The sequence below is a fragment of the Hyla sarda genome, chromosome 11 (assembly GCF_029499605.1).
Source record: "Hyla sarda isolate aHylSar1 chromosome 11, aHylSar1.hap1, whole genome shotgun sequence".
Taxonomy (NCBI): Eukaryota; Metazoa; Chordata; class Amphibia; order Anura; family Hylidae; genus Hyla; species Hyla sarda.
This window is the reverse complement of record NC_079199.1, coordinates 55,606,152-55,629,737: the sequence shown is the minus strand read 5'-3', so window position 1 is coordinate 55,629,737 and position 23,586 is coordinate 55,606,152. Positions and strand designations below refer to the sequence as shown.

Genomic DNA, 23,586 nt, shown 5'->3' with positions numbered 1-23,586 from the left:
TGTGGTCGTGACAGAAAAGAAATCCAAAAAGAAAATAATTTCCTCTGTAGAATACAGCTGCTAAGAAGTACTGGAAGGATTAAGAATTTTTTATAGAAGTAATTTACAAATCTGTTTAACTTTCTGGCACCAGTTGAATAAAAAAAATAAAATAAAAAAAAGTTTTACACCGGAGTACTTCTTTAACCTAAAAAACCATCTCCTATTGATTTCAGTGGGAAACGTAAAAAAAAAAAAAATGTGTTGTAAAAACTCAAAAATTGATAGAATGCTCTAGGGACATTGACACAGGGTTCAAAGACGGGCAACCAGGGTAATTCGGGGAATGGGAGGACTACAGTACCCAGAAAGATTATCAGAATTGGGGTTATTTAGTTTAGAATAAAGAAGGCTTAGGGGCGACCTAATAACTATGTATAAATATATCAGAGATCTCTCCCATGATCTATTTATACCCAGGACTGTATCTATAACAAGGGGGCATCCTCTACGTTTAGAGGAAAGAAGGTTTCTACACCAGCACAGATGGGGGTTCTTTACTGTAAGAGCAGTGAGACTGTGGAATTCTCTGCCTGAGTAGGTGGTCATGGTGAACTCTGTAAAAGAGTTCAAAAGGGGTCTGGATGCATTTTTGGAGAGTAATAACATCGCTGGTTATGTATACTAGATTTATAGGGACAGAACGTTGATCCAGAGATTTATTCTGATGCCATATTTGATGTAAGGAAGGAATTTTTACCGCTAGTATGAGGGTTTTTGCCTTCCTCTGGATCAACTCAGTAGGGATATAGGTTGAACTTGATGGGCTCTGGTCTTTTTTTTCAACCTTACGAACTATGTACTATGTCCCTAGAGCAGTGTTTCCCAAGCAGGGTGCCTCCAGCTGTTGCAAAACTACAACTCCCAGCATGCCCGGACATGCTGGGAGTTGTAGTTTTGCCCGGGCATGCTGGGAGTTGTAGTTTTGCAACAGCTGGAGGCACCCTGGTTGGAAAGCACTGCCCCAGAGCATTCCAGCCCCAGAAAAAATGGTGTAAATGAGTCAGGGTGATCCCTGAAGGGATGACATGTCACAAGGTATAATTACACACCTGCGCTTGAAATGCGTCACTTCCACCCGCCTGTACCTGTTTGTGTGTTGCTACGTGGGAATAAACCCAGAATTTCTATGCATCTGCCGAGCTGGATTCTGTTTCTTTGTCCTTTGGTACTGTACATTCTGATCCCTAAGTGTACAACTGCTAGGACCCCAAGAAAGCTGTTGCAATATGTGGGAAAACATGGCAGTACTTATGGGGAGATTTATCAAAACCTATGCAGAGGTAAACTTGCCCAGTTGCCCATAGCAACCCATCAGCTCGCTTCTTTCATTTTTAGGAAGGCCTGTGAAAAATGAAAGAAGTGATCTGATTGGTTGCTATGGGCAACTAGACAACTTTCCCTCTGCACTGGTTTTGATAAATCTCTGTTTTCCTTGCCGCACCTTCACAGGGGAAATTAGGCATTACCCATGACTTATTAAAATCAATGTTATGTCTGCGTAATGTAGGACAGGACATGACCTCCAGAGGGAGACACACTCATTGTACTCACACTCCACTCTAGAGAGATGTAGATTAGAGATGAGCGAACTTACAGTAAATTCGATTTGTCATGAACTTCTCGGCTCGGCAGTTGATGGCTTATCCTGCATAAATTAGTTCAGCTTTCAGGTGCTCCCGTGGGCTGGAAAAGGTGGATACAGTCCTGGGAAAGAGTCTCCTAGGACTGTATCCACCTTTTCCAGCCCACAGGAACACCTGAAAGCTGAACTAATTTATGCAGGATAAGTCATCAACTGCCGAGCCGAGAAGTTCGTGACAAATCGAATTTACTGTAAGTTCGCTCATCTCTAATGTAGATGCTGAACGTTTGTTTCCCTCCCTAATAGGGTATATCACAATATTTTTTTGAAACCTGACAACTCCTTTACTATGGACTGTAAATGAGGTTTTCGGGTATTTTCAAAAAATTGTGCCGAGGCTGGAACGTGAAAGAAATTGAAAGAAAAAATTCTGCCACCACCGCTCTGGCGTCCTCTACCGTGGTGCTTCGGGGACCTCATGCACATGCAGCAGCCAATCACTGGTTTCAACGGTTTCTTCTTAAATGTACATCATGTGACCATTGAGACCAGTGTACATGTACATCATGTGACCATTGAGGCCAGTGTACATGTACATCCTGTGACCATTGAGGCCATTGTAAATGTACATCATGTGACCATTGAGGCCAGTATACATGTACATCATGTGACCATTGAGGCCAGTGTACATGTACGTCATGTGACCATTGAGGCCAGTGTACATGTACATCATGTGACCATTGAGGCCAGTGTACATGTACATCATGTGACCATTGTGGCCAGTGTACATGTACATCATGTGACCATTGAGGCCAGTGTACAAGTACATCATGTGACCATTGTGGCCAGTGTACATGTACATCATGTGACCATTGTGGCCAGTGTACATGTACATCATGTGACCATTGTGGCCAGTGTACATGTACATCATGTGACCATTGTGGCCAGTGTACATGTACATCATGTGACCATTGAGGCCAGTGTACATGTACATCATGTGACCATTGAGGCCAGTGTACATGTACATCATGTGACCATTGTGGCCAGTGTACATGTACATCATGTGACCCTTGAGGCCAGTGTACATGTACATCATGTGACCATTGAGGCCAGTGTACATGTACATCATGTGACCATTGAGGCCAGTGTACATGTACATCATGTGACCCTTGAGGCCAGTGTACATGTACATCATGTGACCATTGAGGCCAGTGTACATGTACATCATGTGACCATTGTGGCCAGTGTACATGTACATCATGTGACCCTTGAGGCCAGGCTGCTGTGTCACTTTAGAAATGTACTTTTCAGAGAGGGACACAAGGGCTGTGGCGTTGCATTGTCTCTTGTTGGTGACATTACGCCTATCCCATCAAAGTGATACATTTTTTTTTTTAGCAGTAAAGTAGACATGTGAGTTTGTAATCTCAGGGGTAGTCCATACAGGACTGCCATATTCCCCTGTAAAATGGAATTGGAGCTTTTGCAGTAGATTCAAAGGGTTAAAGCCTGTGTTACAAAGACCATGAGATCTGACCAGCAGCATAAAGGTTAATGTGTTTAGATAACCCCTACTAGGGGTAGGAAGAGGTGCAGCCCCAGTGGAAGGTATGCAGCCGGGAGAGTCGCCAGTTTGGTCCCCAGCCGATCAGTAACCTTTACACATGCTGTAACATCATCCGGATGTCTTGTTTTGTTTGCAGCTTCCAAATCTTAATAACTGTGCCCCCTCCTTCTCTTCTCCCTCTCCCGCCTCCCTCAGGCTGTTTGTGGTTCTGACTTGATGATTATTTCATTTATTTATTTTTTTATCTGATTAACTGACACATTGGGATCAAGTCAGACAGAGCCCCCCCCCCCCCCCCCCCCCCCCGAGGCGACACAACGTTTTCATTTAAAGAAAAGTGGGGAGGTTTGTGTTACACGCCACGTTTAATGGTTGTGTTTATCAGGCAGAGAAAAATTACCTACTTCTCTGCGGGGGGGAAGGAGTTTATCCTAAGGACTCGCAGTTTAAGAAAATTGATAATGGCTGCAAGGTAATTTACTGTTAATTTTTTATTTTTTTTTTCCCCCTCATTAATATTACATTTATATGTCTACAATTACAGGTTGTGTTATTTGATAATTAAACTATAAAGTGTTGCAGCTAATTTCTCCCCTGGACGATTTCATGGTTGGGAGACGGCGAGGAATTAGAGGGACACATAGTCGGGGAGTGGCGCCTCCATCTAATAATTGCGTTACTATGTTTCCCATTTAATTGTCTCATAAATTGTCACATTGTTGTAGTGTAGCCCAAGCACTTTGTGACTATTCAGCAGATTTTGGGAGGCCTGCCCGATACTGCTGCATGGAATCAAAATGTCTGTCATTTCTCAGAAACAGTATAGAGGATCTTGCTACGTTCCTTGCAAACTTTTGGTTCACGGATTCGATTTTTCTTTCTAGAAACGCTGAAACCATATGCAGGATAATACAGTGGCCCCTCAAGTTACAATATTAATTGGTTCCAGGACGACCATTGTATGTTGAGACCAGAACTCTATGGAAACCTGGTAATTGGTTCTAAAGGCACCAAAATGTCATCCAAAAATAGGAAAAAGTGAGAATTAAAGAAAAATAAGTAGATAACTAATATAGATAAAGCAAATCCTTACATATAAAAGTAAGAAAGATCTGCTGGGAGCTGTAAATCACTTTATGTCAGTGTTTCCCAAGCAGAGAGCCTCCAGCTGTTGCAAAGCTACAACTCTCAGCATGCCCGGACAGCCTTCGGCTGTCCGGGCATGCTGGGAGTTGTAGTTTTGCAACAGCTGGGGGCACCCTGCTTGGGAAACACTGGTCTATTTAGAGGACAGGAGCTTCTTCGGGGTCCTGTACAGTACACGCAATGTCCTAAAAAAGTAACATGGAGTCGCCCTCACCTGGTGTCCAAAGGAGCAGCTAACCCTGGTACAGGTAAAGAGTAGTACAGAACAATATCTCCCTGTACTGTAGGGGGCGCTACCAGACACCAGTCAGTGCATGCACTTCAGTAATACAAGGGTTTTACTAATGAATTCCCATTCTGATTGGTCAGTTCTTCCAGTGATTGACACGTTTCACAGATCTGGACTGTCTGTACATTGTATGTTGAGTCTGGTTTCAACTTACAATGGTCCAGAAAAGACCATTGTATGTTGAAGCCATTCTAAGTTGAGGGATCACTTTATTGTATCTGGGTTTTTATGCAAACTTCTGTTACAGCTGTATACATGGCCTGGTATCCCGGTAGCCCGTTTTATAGCATATGAATATTACAGAAGCAGCGGTTCTGGCTGACTAAAGTTTCATTAGTTGACTGCCTTATAATACTATATTACAGCCATCAGTGTTGAGAGCCAGATTAAAGGTGGTGTCCACAATGAGACAACCCTGATTAATGCTGTATTTGAGATCAATGAGCACCTTTAGGCCACATTCACATGTGCATAATACAAACACGAGTCCTGACCCTACCGCGGGTCTAATGACCTGAACTGACAGCATCAGAGATCCCTATGATGCATTCAGTTTGGGTCTGTAAGCCAAAGGTCAGGTCAGGACTTGTGTCTGTAATACAGAAGCAAACGTGCCTCCGTATTAAACACATGTGAGTATGGTTGTCCAGATAAGACCAACCCTACTATTATAGATGCATTCATAACACAAATTAGCAATTTAGTAGCAATTTCAGAAAAACCTAATGAAAATGTTTTTTCAGAAAAGAATGAATACAGATCTAGTAAATGATACTTGGCCTCCTGTGTATAAGGAACTGCGACTTAACTGGTTATTGCTACAGTCTAACCTAGGTTTTTCCACCCGGTTTAGTATTGTTCTAAAATGTATTTTTGTAAAGAAGAGAGGCTAACAAACAAGTACAGTGATCCCTCAACATACAATGGCCTCAACATACAATAGTTTCAACATACAATGTTCTTTTCTGGACCATTGGAAGTTGAAACCAGACTCAACATACAATGTACAGACAGTCCAGATCTGTGAAACATGTCAATCACTGGAAGAACTTACCAATCAAAATGGGCATCCATTGGTAAAACCCCTGTATTACTGAAGTGCATGCACTGACTGGTGTCTGGTAGCGCCCCCTACAGTACAGGGAGATATTATTCTGTACTACTCTTTACCTGTTCCAGGGTTACCTGCTCCTTTGGACACCAGGTGAGGGCGGCTCCATGTTACTTTTTTAGGACACTGTGTGTTCTGTACAGGACCCTGAAGAAGCTCCTGTCCTCTACATAGACCAGTGTTTCCCAAGCAGGGTGCCCCCAGCTGTTGCAAAACTACAACTCCCAGCATGCCCAGACAGCCGAAGGCTGTCCAGGCATGCTGAGAGTTGTAGTTTTGCAACAGCTGGAGGCTCCCTGCTTGGGAAACACTGACATACAGTGATTTACAGCTCCCAGCAGATCTTTCTTTCTTTTATATGTAAGGATTTGCTTTATCTATATTAGTTATCAACTTATTTTTCTTTAATCCTCACTTTTTCCTATTTTTGGATGACATTTTGGTGCCTTTAGAACCAATTACCAGGTTTCCATAGAGTTATGATCTCAACATACAATGGTTTCAACATACAATGGTCGTCCCAGAACCAATGCATATTGTAACTTGAGGGACCACTGTAGTTATACAATACTTAATTAACCCTAAATTAATTTAGACTCCATATTAAATGCCTAAATTAATTCAGACCTCAGAAAAATCCCCTGATCAGACCCCTAGATTTATTTAGACCTCAGACCAGACCCCTAAACTCGTTCAGCCACTAGATCTCTAAATTCATTCAGATCTTAGATTAGACCTCAAATAATCCCAGACCCCAAAACAGAACCCTGAATACAGGACTCGAATCAGACCATTAGATTAATTCTGACCCAAGAGCTGATGTGTAAATAAATTATTTCCTCGTTCCAGACTCCTAAATTAACCCATATTCTAAAGCCCCAAATTAAAGGGGTATTCCAGGCAAAACCTTTTTTTATATATCAACTGGCTCCGGAAAGTTAAAACAGATTTGTAAATTACTTCTATTAAAAAATCTTAATCCTTCCAATAGTTATTAGCTTTTGAAGTTTTCTGTCTAACTGCTCAATGATGATGTCACGTCCCGGGAGCTGTGCATGATGGGAGAATTTCCCCATAGGAACTGCACAGCTCCCTAAATCAGTCTCCAACTAAAACTAGGTCCCAGAACCCTTACAAAACTCACTAAATCAGACCCCTCATGACAAACAAAATACTATCCACCAATGTCCAGATAATTCATAGTGTCATCATGACATTGTAAGCAACACTGAACACGTTACTGATCCAGAATGCATGGAGTCCATAAGTTCCACACAAGCCTTGTTAGGAACGGCTGACCATGTCCTATAGTCCAAAGGAATTTGTTGTTTTATTTCCAGTGTTTTAGGACATCCTTTTAAAGAGTACCTCTCATCAAATAAACTTTTGATATGTTTTAGATTAATGAATGTTGAATAACTTTCCAATGGCATGTTAATGAAAAATATGCTTCTTTCTATTGTATTTTTCCCGATCAGTCCTGTCAGCAAGCATTTCTGACTCATGCTGGAGTCCTAAACACTCAGAGCTGCCAGCCTGCTTTGTTCACAAACAAACAGGCTGTGAACAAAGCAGGGTGGCAGCTCTGAGTGTTCTCCTTTGTGAACAATGCAGACTGGCAGCTCGTAGTGTTTAGGACTCCAGCATGAGTCTGAAATGCTTGCTGCCAGAACTGGTAGGGAGCCCCTTAGTGGTCATTTATTCAGAGTGGAAAATTAAATAGAAAGAAGCATATTTTTTAATAACATGCAATTGTAAAGTTATTCTGCATACATTAATCTATAATATATCAAAAGTTTCTTTGATGAGAGGTACCCATTTTATATTATATTATTTATTGGGTTTAGATATCCACCAATTGATATTTTTTTCTCCTTTTTCTTTTCTTTTCAGGATAAAGAGGGAGTGGATTCTGTTTCAGTTGGAGCTATCCTGTCTGACTACCAGCGTGTACGAGTGGAAAATGTGTAAGATTCTTCTATTTATTAAAGTACATTTTAAAGGAAAATAAACTTTTTTTTTTTGTTTTTTTTATTAAACTTATAAGATTTTAAATAAATCTTGTAGTAGTCTGTGCTCTTTATTATGTGTTGTTTTAATAAAGGCTGTCTATGTTCTGTCAGATTACTTTTGCCAACAATGCTATCCATAGAAAACAATGGAAGTTCTGGCTTTAATTAAAGTGCCGTTTCCTTATTGCCAATTTGCTGTTGACAATTTACAAAGTGCATGTTGCCTGTCTCTTTGTAGGTGTCAACGACTCGGTCTTCAGCCACTTGCTTTCCTCTGGCGCCGAAAACAAGAGGACCTGTTGAGTGAAATGATATCCAGTGGGTTGCATGCCATTCTCATCAAGGTAGCTGCACTTGGTAAGAGGGACTTGTACAATAGGAACATCTTACAATACAATTGCCAAATGTCTACAATTAAAACATTAATGGGATCTGAAGCAAAACATTTTAAATGGGGACTGCCCAGCTTATTCCTGTCATCACAGCCATCATCTGATAAATATCAATACCCCTGAATGTATAAGCAAAAAATAAGGTCTATTTATCTTAACCTGTTTCATCCTGGGCTTTAAACCCACTCCATTGAAAATGCTCTTGTTTAAAGCTCCTGCAGTCTTGAGACAACAAGGGACCCTTTAGGAGTATATACAAGTGTTTTACAGTTGCTTCTGTCCTCTTTTTTTCTGTCTACATTTCACTTAGTGAGCACTATGTCATGGATATAGACTTTGTCAGGATCATTGCATTTATTGATCATCAGGTACCATCCAGAAAACCAGAAATACTGGGTTTCAGCTGACCCAGATCCGCTCTGTCACAGACTGTCATGACAGGTGCTTTTTTTACCCTATGACTAAGGCTTCTGCATGTCTTTTATACAAGTGAGGAAAAATAACACAAGAAAAGAAAGGTTGATCCAGCACTTGAGTTAAAACTTTCAGCTTTTATTGATGAATCACAGATAAACCATCGTTCACACTTCAGTGTACTTGGGACAGGTTATCTGGATGTGTTTCGATTGGGTCCCCGCACTTTATCACAGATGCATCTGTGATAAAGAATGGGGATCCACTTGAAACGCTCTAAAAAGATACTAAATGAACTCACCAAAACATAAACTGCCAAAAATTATTTTGATTGCCCAACAAATAAAAAAAAATTGGTAAACCATAAAATCAATAAAGTATCTGGTTGTTTAGGCCCCAACACACTTTGGTCCATAAGGGGTAAACTGCTTTGCTTCGGAAACTAACTATAGTATCACTGACATTTCACACATTTAGACCAGTATTACAGAGGTCAAAGGTCATAGATCAACATTGCTAATTGTCATATTATGCTTTCCTTAGCTCAGGATAATTGTTAGCAGAGATGTAATCATCTCTTCACTGCTTAGACTACAGTGGAGCCAGCTAGCTACCCCAAACTTTTTTTTAAGGGATCAAGTTGGCTTTGCTATTCAAAGTGTTAATGTTTTGCCAAGATGGACAACATATAAGTTTTTGTATCTGACAGTGTCCATTGAAGTAAAAGACAGTCACTTTACTTTTCCTTTGTGTCATGACATCATCTGGAAAACGTGAATAGTATGGGCTTAGGACTGTCAGAGGTGGGGCATTTAATTTTACTGCCTCAGCACATTAGAATTGCCATTTGCCAGTGTGGGACCTATCACCTCTTTCCAAGGTCACACATCAAATAACTACTGTATTTTTCTAGTTTTATACCTTTTTAAGTTTAAGGTGTTTGTGCCACATGTCAAAAGTTTGTTGGAGTCTGGGTGTTCAGACCCCCACAGAACGCCAGAACAAGGCAGGGGAGCATTTCAAGCTCTTCTCTACCTGTCTCACTTAGTTGCTGCACAGGACGGCTGCATAATAATAATAATAATATTTATTTACGTTGTTTGCCAAATTAATAGATATGTTCAAAAAGCAGCTTTTTGTTACATTTGATTTGCAGTGCATTTCAGTACAGGCATATCAAATAATCCTAAATACACTTTGTTTCACAAGAAAAACATAATAATAAAATATTTGATCCTTTTGCCAAGTAAAATATTTAAAGGGAATATGTCACCAGCATCACCCGCACTAACCTGCCAGTACAGGGTAAAAGTGCATGATTACAGTGCTGTTACCATTCCTGACTTATGGCTGAAAATCTAAATAGGCAAATGAAATGCTTTGGTGCACTGAGAATGGCCCCAGCCCCTTGGTGCCCTCTTCTTCCTACCTGTCTTGGCCCTGTACAACACATAAATATTCATTGACCTGCGCTCCATTCTGTACAGGGAACATTTAACTCTAGATCTGCCCAGTCCTGTCACATAATCATGATGACAGGTCCTTCAGCCATATTCTATCCGGCACTGCTCATCCTACATGTACTGGTCACATGATTTTGACATCATTACAGGTTCTACACCTCCAGCATGTAACAGGTACAGATCAGGTCTTGATCAGGCAGTCACTGAGGAGCAGAGATCCACACACATCGAGGGGCTGGGAACGCCCTTCCCAGTGCACAAAAGCACTTCATTTGCATATTTGGATTTTCAGGTATAACTCCAGAACGGGGCCACATATAAAAATAAAGGTAATCAGCATCACCCGCACTATTACTCAAGTTCTGGGGATGCTGGTGACGGATTACCTTTAACTCGTACAGACCTAGAGTGCAAGTTCCTTACAGTGTTCAGTCATACGGTCATTCTTTGTCTAAGCTGAGATAAGTTCATCCATCAGTTGCTTTTTGTTTGTTTGTTATGGATCTTTTGCAAGGCAAAACCACAATAAAAATGCTGAGTGCTTTAACGGAGTGCCTCTCCTTCCTCGTTCTGGCGATGGCTGTGGGCTTGAACACCCAGACCCTGACCAATCATAACTCTTGGCATGTAAAATAAAAAACCCTTAAGGACATAGGACGTTAATGTACGTCCTGATGCACTGGGGCTTGGCACACCAGGATGTACATTTATGTCCCATACATGACGCAAGCACCAGAGTGACGCTCGCATCATGCACGGCAGGTCCCGGCTGCTGTCAGCAGCCAAGGACCCGCCGGTAATGGCAGACATCAGCGATCGGGATGCCCGCCATTAACCCCTCAGATGTCGTGATCAACACATTTTAAAAGTCTGAACTGATCGCCCACGGCACGGCCGTGGGGATGAGATCAGCCAAGATGGCAGACGGAGTTCCCCTCACCTGCCTCCGTCCGCCCCCTGGCATCATCTTCTCTGATCTGACATTGAGCAGACCAGAGAAGAAGATCGTTGATAATGCTGATCAGTGCTATGCAGTATTAGAAATCAAATGATTGCTATAAATTGTCCCCTATGGGGACATAAAAAGTGTAAAGAAAAAGTAATAAAGCCCCTCCAACAATAAAAATGTAAATCACCCCTTTTTCCCATTTTACTTCCAAAAAGCGTAAAAAAAAGAATTAATAAACATATTTGGTATTGCCGCACTCAAAATGCAAATGTAAATTATCCCGTACGATGAATGGTGCAAACGTAAAAAAAGAATAATTCCAAAATTGTTTTGGTCACATCACATTCCAGAAAAAAAAAAATATAATGGGATCAAATACTCAGATATATGCAAAGTACCATAGCACAAAAAAAAAAAAATACAGATCCCAACACAAAAATTAGCCCTCATACAATCCTGTATACGGAAAAATGGGTGATCAAAATAGGGCAAATTCAAACATGCTTTTTTTGTGGACAAAAAAGCGATCAAAAAGTGAGATCAAAACAAAAATGGTACAGATAAAAACTTCAGATCACGGGGCAAAAAATGAGCCCTCATACATCCCCGTATACAGGGAAAAAAAGTTATAGGGGTCAGAACAGGACATTTTTAAATGTATAAATTTTCGTGCATGTAATTATGCTTTTTACAGAAGTACGACAAAATCAAACCTATAGAAGTAGGGTATTATTTTAACCATATTGACCTACAGAATAAAGATCAGGTGTCATTTTTACCAAAAAATGTACTGCGTAGAAACAGAATCCCCCAAAAGTTACAAAATTGCATTTTTTTTTTTCAATTTTGTCATTCTTCTGTATATGCTAATTAGTTGCTAATTGGCACAGGCGGCGTAACAGCCACTCCGACGTCAATGCCGCTCGTCCGCAGCGCCACCCAGCTCATCAACATTCCTCCCCTCCCTCTGCCTCTCCCTCTGGAGATATACAGAAAAACAAAGACTTCGGCCGAACGGCATGGCAGATCTGGGCACTGTAGGCATCAAACTGATCAGCGTCCCAAGCACTACTGCTGGTTAGTGCGGGGGGAGCAAGCTGACCGTTTTCCTTTAAGGGGTTAAGGCCAAAATCGGCTGTATCCTGAAGGGGATAAAATTGACAGGAGCAAATTGACAGATCCCAAAAGAGAGAGAAAGATGCCCTGCATGTGCTGTCAGCTTCTTACATGCTTGTATCTTTGGCATTCAAAAGTTCAGTGATCATAACTTTGCTTTAACATTTTTAGGGTTAGATCCTAAAAAACACCTTGGAAAGTCGCTGGAAGAAATGAGGCCTCATCTGATGCAGGTCAGTTTTTAAAGTGTAATTTGTTATTGCTTTGACATAGGAAAAAACTGATTTATTGCAGCTTCACAAAAACACATGGTTAAAAACTGAGCTGTAGTTGTGTCCTGCAGTACTAAAGCTTGGGCGACCCAAGTGCCTATGAGCAATATCACAACTCGCCAGAAAAGATTTTCATACACGTGTTTGTATAATCCATTTTCACTGATTAAGCCATTTAAGAATAAAGAAACTTCAGACAGGATTTCAGTGTATGGGCCATTTTGTCCCCCCCACTGTATCAGAGTACTATTTAGATACTCTAGGAGAGATCTGGATTTTTACATACTTTATATGTCTTATATTAAATGACAACCTTTGCAGTCTACATACATATATGCTAAAGGATTTCTGTTGTCAAGGTAAGTTTGTGATCTCATTCAGGAGAATAAAAATCTCTTGTAATGCCAGCACTATCACAGCTATATAAAAGCAGTGGCAAAGGAAGCATGGCCATATACAGTGGGGAGGATCATACAGAATCTTGTGCTTTTACTATCCCCATGACAACAGTATGGTAAAAAGACCTCGGGCATATTTAAGTGCATGCACGGAAACCTTTGTGAAATCAAATTTCTCTCTATTGTATAGAAAAGAAAAATATGTTTTTTTTTTATACATAATTTTTTTTAATGGTTATGTCTCATGCTTACAACCTCATTGATTTTATATTACTAACCTAAATTGCTGTGTGCTTTAAATATGATTACGTGTAATATATGTGTAATATATGTTTTCTAAAACATTCAGGTTTTTAAAAAGTTTTATAAGCAATTTGTCTTTGTTACTTTTATAATTGTAAATTAGTTTTAAAGAGTTTTGCATACATTTTTTTGATCAATGAATGCAGAATGCACATAATAGCCCTCATTTACTATTGCAACCCCGACATGTTTTGTTGGGTTGTGCACCAGATTCTGGCGTATTGCGCCAGAATTGAAAAAACCCCAACTAACTGTCACGATGCCGGCTGGCAGGAGGTGGATCCTCTGTGCCAGAGAGGGATAGCGAGGACCGTGCTAGTGGACCGGTTCTAAGACACTACTGGTTTTCACCAGAGCCCGCCGCAAAGCGGGATGGTCTTGCTGCGGCGGTAGTGACCAGGTCGTATCCACTAGCAACGGCTCACCTCTCTGGCTGCTGAAGATAGGCGAGGTACAAGGGAGTAGGCAGAAGCAAAGTCGGACGTAGCAGAAGGTCGGGGGCAGGCGGCAAGGTTCGTAGTCAGGGGAGATAGCAGAAGTTCTGGTACACAGGCTTTAAACACACAAAACGCTTTCACTAGGCACAAGGGCAACAAGATCCGGCAAGGAAGTGCATGGGAGGAGGATAGATATAGTCAGGGACCAGGTGGAAGCCAATTAAGCTAATTGGGCCAGGCACCAATCATTGGTGCACTGGCCCTTTAAGTCTCAGGGAGCTGGCGCGCGCGCGCCCTAGAGAGCGGAGCCGCGCGCGCCAGCACATGACAGCAGGGGACGGGAACGGGTAAGTGACCTGGGATGCGATTCGCGAGCGGGCGCGTCCCGCTGTGCGAATCGCATCCCCAACGGCCATGACAGAGCAGCGCTCCCGGTCAGCGGGACTGACCGGGGAGCTGCGGGGAGAAAGGCGCCGTGAGCGCTCCGGGGAGGAGCGGGGACCCGGAGCGCTAGGCGTAACAGTACCCCCCCCCCCTTAGGTCTCCCCTTCTCTTTATCCGGTAACTGCCTCCCCTGGGATGAGGACACCGGGAAAGGATGGAGGGATTCCTCAACGGCAGGCAGAACAGCAGGAGTAGGAATGGGGAGAGAGGGCAGAGGGCGAGACCTGGCACGGGGCAGTGTGACACCAGGACGAGGGCCATGCGGGGACACAGGGGCTTGCCTGATGGGACTGGGAGGGGGGGAGAGGCATTTCCTGTGGCAGGCAGAGTCCTTAATGACCTTAGGGGGACCGGATACAGGAGGAACCACAGGGTCACGGCAGGGAGTACTGGGAACCGGTTGAAGGCAGTCCTTGGAACAAGAGGGGCCCCAACTCTTGATCTCCCCAGTGGACCAATCCAGGGTTGGGGAATGGTGTTGAAGCCAGGGTAGTCCAAGGAGAACTTCAGAAGTGCAATTAGGAAGGACCAAAAATACAATTTCCTCGTGATGAGGTCCGATGCACATTAGGAGGGGCTCCGTGCGGAAACGCACGGTGCAATCCAACCTGGCTCCGTTGACCGCGGAAACGTGGAGTGGCTTGACAAGACGGGTCACCGGAATGCGGAATTTATTCACTAAGGACTCCCGAATAAAATTCCCAGAAGCTCCAGAGTCCAGGCAGGCCACGGCTGAGAGGGAAGAGCTGGCTGAAGTAGAAATCCGAACAGGCACCGTGAGACGTGGAGAAGCCGACTTAGCATCAAGAGACGCCACACCCACGAGAGCTGGGTGCGAGCGTGCGTTTCCCAGACGTGGAGGACGGATTGGGCAATCCACCAAAAAATGTTCAGTACTGGCACAGTACAGACAAAGATTCTCTTCCTTACGGCGATTCCTCTCTTCCAGGGTCAGGCGAGACCGATCCACTTGCATGGCCTCCTCGGCGGGAGGCCTAGGCGCAGATTGCAGTGGAGACTGTGGGAGAGGTGTCCAGAGATCTAAGTCTTTTTCCTGGCGGAGCTCTTGATGCCTCTCAGAAAAACGCATGTCAATGCGAGTGGCTAGATGAATGAGTTCATGCAGGTTAGCAGGAGTCTCTCGTGCGGCCAGAACATCTTTAATGTTGCTGGATAGGCCTTTTTTAAAGGTCGCGCAGAGAGCCTCATTATTCCAGGATAGTTCAGAGGCAAGAGTACGGAATTGTATGGCGTACTCGCCAACGGAGGAATTACCCTGGACCAGGTTCAGCAGGGCAGTCTCAGCAGAAGAGGCTCGGGCAGGTTCCTCAAAGACACTTCGAATTTCCGAGAAGAAGGAGTGTACAGAGGCAGTGACGGGGTCATTGCGGTCCCAGAGCGGTGTGGCCCATGACAGAGCTTTTCCAGACAGAAGGCTGACTACGAAAGCCACCTTAGACCTTTCAGTAGGAAACTGGTCCGACATCATCTCCATGTGCAGGGAACATTGCGAAAGAAAGCCACGGCAAAACTTAGAGTCCCCATTAAATTTGTCCGGCAAGGACAGGCGGAGGCTAGGAGTGGCCACTCGCTGCGGAAGGGGTGCAGGAGCTGGCGGAGGAGATGGTTGTTGCTGCTGTAGCTGTGACTGTACTTGCTGTAGTTGTGACTGGAGTTGCTGTGTCATGGTGGTCAAGTACGACAGCTGGTGATCTTGTTGGGCGATCTGACGAGCTTGCTGGGCGACCAGCGTAGGGAGGTCAGCGACCACTGGCAGAGGAACTTCAGCGGGATCCATGGCCGGATCTACTGTCACGATGCCGGCTGGCAGGAGGTGGATCCTCTGTGCCAGAGAGGGATAGCGAGGACCGTGCTAGTGGACCGGTTCTAAGACACTACTGGTTTTCACCAGAGCCCGCCGCAAAGCGGGATGGTCTTGCTGCGGCGGTAGTGACCAGGTTGTATCCACTAGCAACGGCTCACCTCTCTGGCTGCTGAAGATAGGCGAGGTACAAGGGAGTAGGCAGAAGCAAAGTCGGACGTAGCAGAAGGTCGGGGGCAGGCGGCAAGGTTCGTAGTCAGGGGAGATAGCAGAAGTTCTGGTACACAGGCTTTAAACACACAAAACGCTTTCACTAGGCACAAGGGCAACAAGATCCGGCAAGGAAGTGCATGGGAGGAGGATAGATATAGTCAGGGACCAGGTGGAAGCCAATTAAGCTAATTGGGCCAGGCACCAATCATTGGTGCACTGGCCCTTTAAGTCTCAGGGAGCTGGCGCGCGCGCGCCCTAGAGAGCGGAGCCGCGCGCGCCAGCACATGACAGCAGGGGACGGGAACGGGTAAGTGACCTGGGATGCGATTCGCGAGCGGGCGCGTCCCGCTGTGCGAATCGCATCCCCAACGGCCATGACAGAGCAGCGCTCCCGGTCAGCGGGACTGACCGGGGAGCTGCGGGGAGAAAGGCGCCGTGAGCGCTCCGGGGAGGAGCGGGGACCCGGAGCGCTAGGCGTAACACTAACTCTCCATTTTGCTAAGAAAACCAGAAAAGGGGCATGGCCGGCGATGAAAGGGGGTGTGGTCGTCGAAAGGGGCGTGGCCCAGACATTTTCACCAAAAGCCAACATATTTATTAAGGTTTCCACAGAAAATGTTGTGCATTTCAGCTGAGGAAAACCCTACAGATCAGAGCATGTGTAAAAAAAAAAAAGCAAAGTGTAGGGAAAGTGAAAAATGTAGGGAAACCTTAGTAAATACCGTGGAAAATAAATTGTAGGGAATTAAAACCCACAAAGAAACCTACACTCCACTATTAGTAAATAAAGGCCAATATCCCATTTCCTTGCTTTCCTATCTCTCCAATGTTTTTTCAGTGCTAAAAAAAGGAAATAACAGAACGGACCATCCATTATTTAACTCATAAATCCCCTTCCATTTCAGTGCTTTCATTCATGTCCTTCCCGCTCTTCTGTGCTTACTTTCCAGTATTGGTAACATGCCTGTATACCTTGGCTGCTACAACCAGTCACGATCCTCACAGGGTACAATGTTAGACTGCTAAGGCCAGTGATTGGCTGCAGCAGTCACATGCTTTTACAGTTTTCATTAAACTTTGTGAACTTACACTGCTGGGTTCACACTGCATTTTGCATTTTTATTATGTTTAATTTTACTGTAAGCAAAAGCGCAGTAGACTACACTATTGGATACAGCAAAAGAATTCTATCTTTTTTTATTTTATTTATTTATTTTTTTTTTTTAATGATCACGTAATTCAGTGAAAAACACATTCTGCTGCTTACAGCAACATTTTGTTTTTTTTCATCTGTTAACTTGTGGATTTGTTAACTTGTGGATAAGTGCAAGAAAATGCTTCTTGGACAAAAAAAACCCAAGGGCAGACTGTAGAATATTTCAGTATCTGATGGAAGGGATTTAGGGGTAATTTTTCCAGAAGACTTAGAGGTAGGAAGACAATGCCTTAGAGCAGCAGGAAATGCTAGCAGAATGCTTGGGTGTATAGGGAGAGGTATTAGCAGTAGAAAGAGAAAAGTGCTAATGCCGCTGTACAGGACACTGATGAAACCTCCCTTGCTGTATTGTTCGCAGTACTGGAGGCCATATGTCCAGAAGGATATAGATACTCTAGAGAGAATTCAGAGAACAGCTGATAAACTAGTACATGGATTGCAGGATAAAACTGACCGTTAAAGGACCTTGACATGTATAGTTTGTAATAAAGATGAGACAGGGGATATGATATGATAGAGACTTTTAATTACTTAACCTCCTAAGGACCCGGCCATTTTACACCTTAGGACCCGGCCATTTTTTGAACATCTGACCACTGTCACTTTAAACATTAATAACTCTGGAATGCTTTTAGTTATCATTCTGATTCCGAGATTGTTTTTTCGTGACATATTCTACTTTAACATAGTGATAACTTGCATCCTTTCATGGTTAAAAATCCCAAAATTAGATGAAAAATTTGAAAATGTTGCATTTTTCTAACTTTGAAGCTCTCTGCTTGTAAGGAAAATGGATATTCCAAATAAAAAAAAAATGTATTCACATATACAATATGTCTACTTTATGTTTGCATCATAAAATTGATGAGTTTTTATTTTTGGAAGACACCAGAGGGCTTCAAAGTTCAGCAGAAATTTTCCAATTTTTCACAAAGTTTTCAAACTCACTATTTTTCATGGACCAGTTCAGGTTTGAAGTGGATTTGAAGGGTCTTCATATTAGAAATACCCCACAAATGACCCCATTATAAAAACTGCACCCCCAAAAGTATTCAAAATGACATTCAGTCAGCATTTTAACCCTTTAGGTGTTTCACAGGAATAGCAGCAAAGTGAAGGAGAAAATTCACAATCTTCATTTTTTACTCTGGCATGTTCTTGTAGACCCAATTTTTAAATTTTTACAAGGGGTAAAAGGAGAAAATTTATACTTATATTTTTAGCCCAATTTCTCTTGAGTAAGCACATACCTCATATGTCTATGTAAAGTGTTTGGCGGAGTGCAGTAGAGGGCTCAGAAGCGAAGGAGCGACAAGGGGATTTTGGAGAGTACGTTTTTCTGAAATGGTTTTTGGGGGGCATGTTGCATTTAGGAAGCCCTGGTACCAGAACAGCTAAAACCCCCCACATGCCATACCATTTTGGAAACTAGACCCCTTGAGGAACGTAGCAAGTAATTAAGTGATCCTTAATACCCCACAGGTGTTTCACAACTTTTGCATATGTAAAAAAAATATTTTTTTTTCCACTAAAATGTGTGTTTCCCCTCAAATTTCACATTTTTGCAAGGGTTAATAGCAGAAAAGACCCCCCAAAATTTGTAACCCCATCTCTTCCGAGTATGGATGTACCCCATAAGTGGACATGAAGTGCACTATGGGCGAACTACAATGCTCAGAAGAGAAGGAGTAATATTTGGCTTTTTGAGAGCAAATTTGGCTCGGGGGGGCATGTCGCATTTAGGAAGCCCCTATGGTGCCAGGACAGCAAAAAACACACACATGGCATACCATTTTGGAAACTAGACCCCTTGGGGAACGTAACAAGGAATTAAGTGAGCCTTAATACCCCACAGGGGTTTCATGACTTTTGCATATGTAAAAATGTTTATTTATTTTTTCACTTAAAAGTGTGTTTCCCCCCAAATTTCACATTTTTGCAAGGGTTAATAGCAGAAAAGACCCCCCAAAATTTGTAACCCCATTTCTTCCGAGTATGGAGGTACCCCATAAGTGGACCTGAAGTGCACCATGGGCGAACTACAATGCTCAGAAGAGAAGGAGTAATATTTGGCTTTTTGAGAGCAAATTTTGCTCGGGGGGCATGTCGCATTTAGGAAGCCCCTATGGTGCCAGGACAGCAAAAAAAAAACACATAGCATACCATTTTGGAAACTAGACCCCTTGAGGAATGTAACAAGGAATTAAGTGAGCCTTAATACCCCACAGGGGTTTCACGACTTTTGCATATGTAGAAAAATTATTATTTTTTTTCACTAAAATGTGTTTCCCCCCAAATTTCACATTTTTGCAAGGGTTAATAGCAGAAAAGACCCCCCAAAATTTGTAACCCCATCTCTTCTGAGTATGGAGGTACCCCATAAGTGGACCTGAAGTGTACTGCAGGGGCGCTACAATGCTCAGAAGAGAAGGAGTCACATTTGCAAACTTTGCTGAAATGGGGGGGACATGTCGCATTTAGGAAGCCCCTATGGTGCCAGGACAGCAAAAAAAAAAACACATGGCATACTATTTTGGAAAATAGACCCCTTGAGGAACGTAACAAGGGGTAAAGTAAGCCTTAATACCCCATAGGGGTTTCACGACTTTTGCATATGGAAATTATTATTTTTTTTTTCACTAAAATATGGGTTTTCCCCAAAATGTTACATTTTTACAAGGGTTAATAGCAGAAAAGACCCCCCAAAATTTTTAAGGACATACCTCAATTTTTGATGATTTTCGCTCCGTGGGGGCACACCAGGTCTTGGAGTGGGAGGTCAGTCAGGGGCCTTGAGCTTATTATAGCAGCCAGGATGTGGGACCCCCCTCAAGGAGCGTTAATGGGGGGAGCACTGAGCCCTAAAATAGGGGAACACTATGGGGGACAACAGGCCGTAACTGGGGTAGACAGGTGGGGTACAGAGGCCCGTAATATGGGGTACAGTGGGCCAGAAAACTATAAATCATAAAATAATAAAACAGGATATGTTCCCAGAATGATGACCCAGAGCATAGCCAAAACTAAAAAAAAATATGCCCGCCCCAAACCCTATGCTCTGAATCATCATTCTGGGAATGTGATGTGTGTGGCCGTCCCTAACCTGTTGCCTCAAATGCGCACCCGCTCAGGTGGAGAGAGAGCGCTGCGCATTTGAGGCAACATAAAAAGTCTCCGATGATAGTGACTCAGTGACCTATGACCCATTTCTGAAAAAACAGTCCCCAGAGGTCTTATCAGGTTTTTTTTCAGATTTTTTGGGCAATTTAGTGATTTATGGGGTTAACAATTTTGAATGTACTCTGGACTTGGTACATTGGTCAAATTATGGAAAATTAAAATGAAAAGGGAAAATTTTGTGCTCCATGGAAGTGTGATACTCCCTGAAGCAGCCTATGCAGAGGCCCGGATTATCTGGGCAAGTGTCGCACTGATACATGGTGTCCTTCCGTCTCCCCTTCCTGCGACACACTCTGCATATACTCTGCCTATAACTCCAGACCCTGCTCTTTCCCGGTCAGCAAAGAACAGGAACCTTAGGACTTCTTCTTAGTACTGGAGGAATGTCCCTGTGTTGCCAGCGTACTGGGATAGTACAAAAGCGTTGTACATGGCAACCTGTACCAAGTAGACCGCAACTTTTTTGTACCATGCCCGTGTTTTCCGCATGGCGTTGTATGGCTTGAGGACTTGATCTGAGAGATCAACTCCCCCCATATACCGATTGTAGTCCAGAATACAATCGAGCTTGAGGACCGGTCCCACGGTACTTCGCACAGGGACAGAGGTGCTGCCGTTCCCATGAATATTGGTGAGTATAAGGACATCCCTCTTATCCTTACACCTGACCAACAACAGGTTATCATGGGTCAGGGCACGGGACTCACCCTTGGGAATAGGCGTCTTAACAAAATTTAGAGGGAGGCCTCTCTGGTTCTTACGCACGGTCCCACAAGCAGACGTGGATCTGGCGGAAAGGGATTTGAACAGAGGGATGCTGGTATAAAAGTTATCCACGTATACGTGGAAACCCTTATCCAGCAATGGGTGCATAAGTTCCAAAACGATTTTCCCACTAACACCCAGAGTGGGGGGACATTCTGGGGGTTCAATACAGGAATCTCGTCCCTCATATACTCTAAACTTGGAAGTGTACCCGGAGGTACTCTCGCAGAGTTTATAGAGCTTCACGCCATACCGCGCCCGCTTCGAGGGAATATACTGGCGGAAGATGAGTCTCCCCTTAAAACTGATGAGAGACTCCTCTACCGAGAGGTCCCTGAGCGGTACGAAGGCCTCAAAAAATTTGGCCCCAAAGTGATCGATGACCGGCCTCACTTTGTAAAGCCGGTCATAGGCGGGATCACCTCGGGGTGGACATGCCTCATTATCTGCATAATGCAGGCATTTACGAATCGCCTCGTACCGCTTTCGTGTCATCGCCATACTGTAAAACGGGGTCTGAGAGAGGACGTCCCCGCTCCAGTAATGACAGACACTTGTTTTTTTGTCCAGGCCCATATGCAGCGTGAGGCCCCAAAATGTCCTCATTTCCGCTGCATCAATGGCGCGCCATTCATTGGACCTGGCCAAAAACGAATTGGGGTGGTGGGCAATGAACTGCTGGGTATACAAGTATGTTTGCTCCACCATGTGATTGACCAGGCTGTCACTGAAAAAAAAACTTAGGGAAGTATGTAGTGTGTGGTGCTTGGAGTAACTAACAGAAAAAAAAAAAAAGCTGCGGCCAAAAAATAAAATAAAAGTGGTGGCACACGCAGCGCCCTGAACCCCTAATAGGGCCCGGGGTCACACGGATCAGGTGACAGCGGACCCTTGGGGACCTATTAGGGGTTCGGGGGGGTTACTTTTTTTTTTTTTTTACTTTTACTTTCCCTTTTGTTTTACTTTTTTACCCTACCTTTCCCTGCAACAAGCTGACCCTGATCTAGGGGCTCCTCTTCTTTCTGAGGGAGCTCCGGCACTCTTCACTCAGCTCTGCCCATTGACTGATCTCAGCGAGCGGGCAAATCTGCGTGAGGGGACCGTTAACCCCTCCTCTGCTGCACTGCTATTGGCCGACGATCGCCGGCCAATAGCAGCGTTGCTGGGGCCGTGACAGTATTGTCACCGCTCCCCAGCAACTGGAGGTGATTGGCGGTGTATCGTACACCGCTGATCACCTTCCTTTTCCGGGTCATCGGGTCACAAGTGACCCGAATAACCGGAATCGTCGCAGATCGCGGACTTGAATTCGTCCGCTATCTGTGCCGATCGCCGACATGCGGGGGTCCCGGGACCCCCCTAGGCATTTGCACGGCATGCCTACTGAACGATATCAGTAGGCATGCCGTTCCGATCTCCGCCCGGCGAGCAGCGGAGACCGGAAAACGACAGGGCGTATGGATACGCCCTGGGTCCTTAAGGCCCAGGGTGTGAGGGCGTATCCATACGCCCTGGGTCCTTAAGAGGTTAAAGGGAATCAATACGGTAAAGGAGGAGAGCATATTTATAAGAAGAAACACTACCGCAAGTCATACACTGTAGCAAACTATCACAGAGAGAGATGTACTGCTGTCTAAACAATACAGTGGTCCCTCAACATATGATATTAATTGGTTCCAGAAGAACCATCATATGTTGAAACCATCATATGTCGAGTACATATGTCTATGTAAAAATGGTAATTGGTTCTGGGGCCTCGGAACCATTGTATGTTGAATACATATCTCTATGGGAAACTGCTAATTGGTTCTGGGATGACCATTGTATGTGGAGTGTATGGGGAGTGTTTAACAAACCAGGGTGCCTCCAGCTGTTGCACAACTACAACTCCCAGCATGCATGTACAGCCATTGACTGTCTGGGCATGCTGGGAGTTTTAAGTTTTGCAACAGCTGGAGGCACACTGATAGGGAAACATTGATGTATGGGGTGTATTGTGTGTAATGTGTGACATTGCATACAGTACTGTACAGTTCTTTAAATACCTTCAGGGGGGGACAGAATGTCCTCCATTACGATCCTGCCGACTACAGCTCCTTAATAAAGGAAGGGGAGGGCAGCCAGCAGCTCATTGGATGTCTGCAGCAAGATGCTGCAGGCTATTGGTTATGGCTGCACTGGGGGGGCGGGGCTTACACAGAGCTCACAGTGGAAGCCTGTATGAGTTAGCAGGACAGCATGTGAGTAACAGGAGGCAGAACGGGACACACGGGGCACATTAAACAACTATCTGTCAGTTGCTGAAGTTGTCAGCGCTGTCAGATAGCTGTTTGTATGATGGCCCCGACACACAGCAGCATCATATGTCGATGCTGCCTTCAACATACGATGGGCTCTGAGAGGCCATCATATGTTGAAATGATCATATGTCGAGGCCATCATAAGTCGAGGGG

At 44.0% G+C, this 23,586-nt stretch overlaps 1 protein-coding gene across 3 annotated transcripts in view; it reads left to right on the top strand.

Annotated features, from left to right (window-relative positions):
• LOC130295009 (zinc finger protein 770-like) overlaps positions 1–23,586 on the top strand; it is a 179,711-nt gene that overhangs the window by 19,782 nt on the left and 136,343 nt on the right. For all 3 annotated transcript variants that reach the window (XM_056545185.1, XM_056545184.1, XM_056545183.1), the window contains exons 4-6: positions 7,631–7,704; positions 7,988–8,106; positions 12,255–12,316. In XM_056545185.1, the coding sequence (XP_056401160.1) occupies positions 7,631–7,704; positions 7,988–8,106; positions 12,255–12,316 (255 nt within the window). The remainder of the gene's footprint in view (positions 1–7,630; positions 7,705–7,987; positions 8,107–12,254; positions 12,317–23,586) is intronic.